At 41.3% G+C, this 7815-nt stretch overlaps 1 protein-coding gene across 1 annotated transcript in view; it reads left to right on the top strand.

Moving 5' to 3' along the window:
- The window catches only part of copb1 (COPI coat complex subunit beta 1), a 38186-nt gene extending 31209 nt beyond the window's left edge, over window positions 1-6977 (top strand). The window contains exon 11 of the mRNA XM_048607334.1: window positions 6903-6977. Within this exon, the coding sequence (XP_048463291.1) occupies window positions 6903-6977 (75 nt within the window). The remainder of the gene's footprint in view (window positions 1-6902) is intronic.
- Window positions 6978-7815: the final 838 nt, after the last annotated feature.

The raw sequence follows: 7815 nt of genomic DNA, 5'->3' as shown, positions 1-7815 counted from the left end.
AGCCTTTCCTCATAAGACCTTCCCTCCATACCAGGCAACATCCTGGTAAATCTCCTCTGCACCCTTTCCAATGCTTCCACATCCTTCCTATAATGCGGCAACCAGAACTGTACGCAATACTCCCAAGTGCGGCCGCACCAGAGTTTTGTACAGCTGCAACATGAGTTGACATGTTGCAAGTAGAGTCCCACAGGGGTTTGTGCTGACGCTTCAACCTATTACAATTTATATCAGTCACTTGTGCAGGAAGTGAAAGTATCATGGCAAGATTCAGACAACACCAAGATGGGATAGAATGCATCAGGAGATTGCAAACTGATACCGACAGGTTCAGTGGGCAAAAATCTGGGAGATGGAGTGTATTGTGAGAACATACGAAATTGTTCACTTTGATAGAAGAATGAAAAAGCAGAATATTACATTTTAAAAATTGCAGAAATCACAGGTTTAAAGGGATTGAGGTGATCTTGTCCATGAGTCACAAAAGAAAAGGACAGGACTGGCTACTCAACGCTCCAGGGATTCATTATTTTAGATGAGCTAGAGAGGAAGGTAAAAGTGTTGGAGGAGTTGCATTACTAATCCGGGAGAATGTTACATCTGTACTCAGAGAGAACATACTGGAGGCAGTATAGGTGGAGCTCAAAACTAAGGTGGGTGCAGTCACTGCTCGGATTATATACTCAGAGGCCGTACAGTGTGGAAACAAGCTCTTCGATCCAACGAGTCCACGCTGACTCTCGGAGCATCCCACCTAGACCTATCCCTCCTATAACCCACCTGATCGTCACATCCCTGAACACTACGGGCAACTTAGCATGGCCATCCACCTAGCCTGCATATCTTTGGACTGAGGGCGGAAACCGGAGCACCCAGAGGAAACCCACGCAGACGTGGGGAAAATGTGCAAACTCCACACAGACAAGTCGACCAAGGGTGGAATCAAACCCAGGTTCCTGGTGCTGTGATGCAGCAGTGCTAACCACAGAGCCACCATGCCGCACTATAGGTACCCCAGCAGCCTTCAAGAGATTAAGGAACGAATATGTGGGCAGATTATGGAAAGATGCGATAAGAACAGAATTGTCAGACTGAGTGACTTTAACTTCCCCAATATTGACTGGGACTCCCTTAGAGCAAGAGACTTAGTGCAGAATTTGTTAGGTGCATCCAAGGGGACTTCATGAAAGTCCAGCTAGAGGAGTGGCCATTGGACTTTGTATGGGCTAATGAGTCTGGCCAGGTGACTGACCTTGTAGTGGGAGAGCATTTTGGAAACCGTAATCACAACCCCTTAAATTTTAAGATAGCTATGAACAAGGATAAATCAGGACCTTGGGGGAAGGCAAATTACATCAGTATCAGGAACTAGGGAGTGTTAATTGGGAGAAGCTGTTATCAAGGAAGTACGCATTTGACATGCAATTATTGTTTAAAGACCTGCTGATGAGAGCTCAAGTTTGGCATGTTCCAGTAAGGTGGAAGGACAGGATGGCAAGGTAAGGGACTCTTAGATAACGAGGGAGGTTGTGAATTTAGTCAAAAGGAGAAAAGAAACACATATAAGCTTTAGGAAGCTAAAATCGGACAGGGTCTGTGAGGAATATAAGGAAAGCAGGAAAGTACTCAAGCATGGAATTAGGAGAAAAACAAGGGGCCATGAAACGACTTTGGCAGTGAGGGTTAAAGAGAACCCAAGGCATTCCATAGATACATCAAAAACAAGAGGATAACTGGGGAGAAGGTAGGACCACTCCAGGATAAAGGAGGCAGAGGATGTGGTCAGATCCTAAATGAGTACTTTGCATCGGTATTCACCCAGAAGAAGGATTTGGAGGATAGTGAGATTTATGTGGAACATGCTAATATGCTAAGGCATTTTGAGATCAAGAAAGGTGTTGGATCTCTTGAAGAGCATTCACATGGATAAGTCCCCAGGGCCTGATGGTATCTACTCCAGGTTACTGATAGAAGCAAGAGAGGAGATTGCTGGGGCCTTGATCAAAATCCTTCGATCCTCGTTAGCCACTGGAGAGAACTGATGAGTAGCTAATGTTCTTCAGTTCAAGAAGGGAAATAGGGATAATCCAGGACACTGGACCAGTGAGTCTCACATTGGTGGTTGGGAATCTGTTGGAGAGAATTCTTAGGGACAGGATTTATGCACATTTGGAAAAGCATAGCCTAATTTGGGACAGTCAGAATGGCTTTGTGTAGGGCAGGTCATGTCTTACTAACGACTGAATTTTTGAGGAGATGATGTAGGTGATTGATAAGGTAGAGCAGTGGATGTTGTTTACATGGATTTTAGTAAGGCTTTCGACAAGGTCTCTCATGATAGGTTCATCCAGAAGATTAAGATGCATGAGATCCACGGGGACTTGGACACGTGGATTCAAAATTGGCCCGCCCATTGGAGACAGAGGGTAGTGGTGGAAAGGGGTTTTTCAGGCTGAAGGTCCATGACTAGTGGAGTTCCGTAGGGATCCGTACTTGGACCGCTGCTGTTTGTGATACATATAAACGACAGATGAAAATGTAGACGGGTGGGTTAGTAAGTTTGCAGATGATACAAAGATCGGTGGAGTTGTGGATATTGTAGAAGGTTGTCAAAGGGTACAGAACAGTTGCAGATATGGGCAGAAAAATGGCAGATGGAGTTTAATCCGGGTAAGTGTGAGGTCCTGCAGTTTGCGAAATCATATGTTAAGGAAAAGTACACAGTTAATGGCAGGACCCTGAACAGCATTAATGCACAGAAGAATCTTGGGGTTCAAGTCCATAAATGCCTGAAAGTGGCCACACAAGTCGATAGGGTGGTAAAGAAGGTATATGACATGCTTGCCTTTACTGGTTGGGGAACTGTGTTCAAGAATCAAGATGTCATGTTGCAGCTTTATAAAACTATGTTTAGGTCACATTTAGAGTATTGCATTCATTTCTGGTCGGCACATTACAGGAAGGACGGGGAGGCTTTGGAGGGGGTGCAGAAGAGGTTTATCAGGATGCTGCCTGGATTGGAGGGTATGAACTATAAGGAGAGGCTAGAAAACCTCACATTGTTTTCTCTTGAGCGGTGGAGGTTGAGGGGAAACTTGATAGAAGTCTGTAAGATTTGGAGATGCATTGATAGGATTGACTGTCAGAATCCTTTTCCCAGAGTGAGGGGCAAGTTTTTTTTACACAGAGAGTGGTAGGAGTCTGGAATGCACTGCCACGGATGTGGTTGAGGCAGATATGATAAGGGCATTAAACAGACTTTTAGATAGACACATGAACATGCAAGGAATGGAGGGATATGGACCAAGGGCAGGCAGAAGGAATAGTTTAATTTGGCGATAGTAGGAACTGCCAATACTGGAGACGTTTTGGGTCTAGACCCTTCTTTAGAAAAATTTCATTTTTCTGAAGAAGGGTTCAGACTCGAAACGTCAGCTTTCCTGCTCCTCTGATGCTGCTTGGCCTGCTGTGCTCATCCAGCTGTACACCTTGCTATCTCAGTTTAATTTGGCATCATGTTCAGCACAACATCATAGGCTGAAGGCCTGTTCCTGCGCTGTTCTGTACTATGTTAGTATGCAGGTACAGCACATTATCATAAAGCCTAATCAGATGTTGTCCCCTAATACAAGAAGAATTGAATGTAAAAGTAAGGATGTTTTGCTTCAGTTACACAGGGCATTGAGTGAGACCACATCTTGAATGCTGTGTGCAGTTTTGGTCCCCTTATTTAAAGAAGGATGTCAGTGTATTGAAGGAGGTTTAAGAGAGTGATACGTAAAATGAGTAGGTTGTCTTTCAAGGATTGGTTAACAGCTGGGCTTGTTTCCACCATAGTTTAGAAGATTGAGGGGTGACTTTATTGAAGTGTATAAGATCCTGAATGGCCTTGAAAAGGTGAACCAGTTAGGACAGAGATGAGTTTATTTTCTCAGAGGGTGGTGCAGCTCTGGAACACTCTGCCTCAGAGGTGGTGGAAGTTGGGTCATTGAATATTTTTAAGACATAGATGGATAGATTCTTGTTAGGCAGGGGAATTAACAGTGATCTGAGGTAGATGAAAATGTGAAAGTTGAGCTACAAACAGATCAGTCATCATCTTATTGAATGGTGGGACAGATTCAAGAAGATAAATGATCTACCTCTGCTCCTGTTTCATTGTTGTATGTTTGTCTGGGCCTTGCACTGCCTGAATTGAAATAAGTAGAATCTTCTCAATTCATCACAACGATGGGTAATGCTCAGCAAATTGAGCAGTCAGTATAAATTGCATTGTTATATAATTATCTATTGTTTCTTGGCATACGTGCTATAAATATATGTAAGCACACAGTGGTAAGACAGTTTTCTGGCCACTATTGGAGAGAAAAATCATGTTTTAGTGTCTACATATAGATATGAAGGATAGTGCTTTGTGTTTAGAAGCTGAGCAGTGACCTAGCTAAGAGGATTGTCAACCCTTTCAGAAACCCATCTAATTCAATCGGAATCTAAACTTGGCCCGTACTTTGTGTACCCTTGCTGATTTTATTGTAGACTTGCTTAGCTAATGCTGAGATATTACAAAGTTTACATCATAAGCTGTTGTTGCATTTATAATTGTTTAATTCTTCTGATTTTCATTTATATTCCACTTACCTTGATTACAATGACCAAGACACAGCCTTGCTACAGTATTCATCTTATAATTCAGAGGCTGTTAAACAAAGTACTATTTTTAATGGATTTCTGTTTCCTAGACTGGTATCTTTGACAATTCAAATATAAATTAAATTTAATTTAATGTTGTTCTATTTGATCTGGTTTGGCCAAACAATAATTCTTGTCTGAGGTTAAGTGGGAGTTTGATCTGAATCAGTTTGGGCCATATGTTTGAATCTAGTTATCTGTTGTATATATCTAAGTGAAAGAGAATAGGAAAGATTAATTTGGTTTCTTCCATTCACATACATGTTGGAATTTTTCAGTTCAGTGCTGTGCTTTTCAAACGTTGGGGTATTCTGCAAGACTCAACATCAATCTTTCCTGCTTGATATTGACTGGACAAGACTGAAAATATCCATCAATCTATTCACCATAAAAACATGGTCCATCATAAAGGCATGAACATCAAAAATGTTTTTTTTTTGTTTTTTGATGCTTTACGACATTTCATTACATTAGAAGTGATACATAAATGCAGGTTGTTGTTTGTTGTTGAAGAGTATTCAAGCAATCTAACTGATTTATTGTCTTCTCAGTTCTGAAGTGTTGAAGCCAATTGTGGGTGTAACCAAATTGGTGTATGTAGGTAATGCAGCGTACTGTGATAAAATATAGGAAGATGTTAATAAACTTGCAAAATGAGCACCTAATTGGCAAATTAATTTCAATATAATTAAGTACAAAATGATATCATTTGGTCAGAAGAATAAAACTTCCTGGAAAGTAAGTGCCTAAAAATGGGTTAGAACAGCAGAAAGATCCAAGGGTACAGATGCACAAGTCACTTATCGTAATCACATAGACTAATAAGGCCATAAATAAACTAAGAATTTTGCTTATTTCCAGAGGGATAGAAATGAATAACAGGGAAGTTGTATTAAAATTCTTTATAACTTTGGTTAAATATTAGATTGCTGTGTACAACTGATCTCCATATTGCAAAAGGAATATTATCACTGGAGTGAGTCTCTGTCAGGTTATGAGAAGAGAGTGTGTATATGAGCAAGAATGTGTGTGTGATTGTGTGCATGAATTTGTGTAAAAGAATGAATGTGGTTGAGTGTGTGATGACTGTGAGTGTGAGTCTGTGTGTAAGAGTATGAATGAGTGAGTGTGTGAGAATATATGAATGTGTGTGAGAGAGTGTGTGGATGTATGTGCATTTGTGTGAGTGAGATTGACATGAGCCACAGAGTTTGTGTATATGGTGTGGATGTGTTAGAGTGTACGAGTAGCTGTGTGAGATTTTGTGTACATTTGAGTGCACATATGTGTGTGAGCACATCTAAGAATTCAGCCCCAACTTTTGCCACAATAGAAAACACCGTCATTGCACCACAAATAATCAGAAAACCTCAGTCTCTCATTTTTGTGGGGGTGGGATTGGGCGTAGGCTGTAGTATGTGCATCTATGGTTCCCGGAGTCAGCTGACTATCTGAATGATAAACTCCCTCCACTGAAATTAGATTTCAGAGTCCCTAGTGTCTGGAACTTAGAGTGTATGTTTTAGACCAAGTAAGGAGTAGGCCTGTTCTCAGTGCATTTCTTTTGGATACCGGGAATCCCTTTGGAGAGCTGAGGTTCCTCTGGATAAAGTCACAGGACACATTGGGGATGGGGTAATGGATCATTTGGTTTGGTTTGCCCTTTAGGTCTGTTAACTGTGGAGAACATTATGCATAAGAGGTGGATAAAGGTATGTGTATGCATGTGTATGTGTGAGTGTGCGTTTCAGTGAGCTCAGACGATGTGGAGGATAACCCAAACCACAAGACAACCTGCTTCAGGCTCTCACTTTTGGTTGAATCCTGTTGTGGCTAACTTGGTGTGTGCCCCCCTAAATGTGAATGCAAGTTAATGTTAGATCAATTCTGCCCCATCCTGGTGATCAGGGCCCACAGCCTAGTCCGACTCCCTCAAGCACTGTTTCCTCAGTGAAAAGGCAAAAGTTTGTTTTATTAGTTAGCTCTGCTCCTTACCATTTTTTAATGGCCATTTTTATTCATTACTCAATTTTAAATGACCAATTATTGTTTTGACTTTTTTTTGCACAGTAAGTTGTTTCTACTTTTTTTTTCAAACCTTGACTTTTCTTTTGAAATTCCTGTTTAATGTTGTGCCAAGCCTTATCTTTGCAAAATTTGTTCTTCAGTCCCATGAGTGAGAAAACTTTAAATATGGCTTCTCACCTGAAAAGATTGAACAAACCCTGATTCGAGGGAAAGCTCCAGGGGAGAAGGAAATGGAAGAATGTATTTTTGGATTTCGATGATTAACAGAGAAGGTTATTGTAGAGCATAGACGTTAACATGGACATTATTTGTTTTAAATCCTGACAGTGTGGAACAGGCCCTTGGGCCCAACAAGTCCACACCAACCCTCAGAGCATCCCACCCAGAACCATCCCTCCTATAACCCACCTAATCTACACATCCCTGAACACTATGGGCAATTTAGCATGGCCAACCCACCTAACCTGCAAATCTTTGGACTGTGGGAGGAAACCGGAGCACCCGGAGGAAATCCACGCAGACAGGAGGAGAATGTGCAAACTCCACACAGACAGTCACCTAAGGGTGGAATCGAATCCAGGTTCCTAGTGCTGTGAGGCTAACCACTGAGTCACCATGCCGAATTACTGGGGCTGAATACCTGCTAAGTGCTGTAAATACTGTGTGGCATTGTGTATTACCTTAGCCCTGCCCTAATTTTGGATAATAATAATGGATGAGGCCCTAAAAACACCATGATTTAGTGTATTTCATTGTAATTTTAATAATGTGGATATATCGGGTTTTGTTTTTGTTCTCTAGTGCTACGTTAATTGGATTTCTCCTGTTATAACTGTGTCATTTTAAAAATAGTAACTGAACAGATTTAACATTTTACTAGCCACTGAAGAAAATCTCACCTTCCTTCTTGCATCTTTGCCACCTTCGACTTGTTTACTGAGCATTGTTATCTACTTTGAGGAATTCAAAACCTGCACTACGCAAAATCGAGCCTCGATTCAACTTCAGATGTTAAGTCTCTTACAAGAACGTAGTAGACCATATAAGGAGGAAACGCGAAAGGAAAATGTTTTGAATGATGAAGCACTTCATTCACAT

Source organism: Rhincodon typus, chromosome 17, assembly GCF_021869965.1.
Source record: "Rhincodon typus isolate 14 chromosome 17, sRhiTyp1.1, whole genome shotgun sequence".
In the NCBI taxonomy this organism is placed as follows: Eukaryota; Metazoa; Chordata; class Chondrichthyes; order Orectolobiformes; family Rhincodontidae; genus Rhincodon; species Rhincodon typus.
This window is presented reverse-complemented; position numbering and strand designations above follow the sequence as displayed.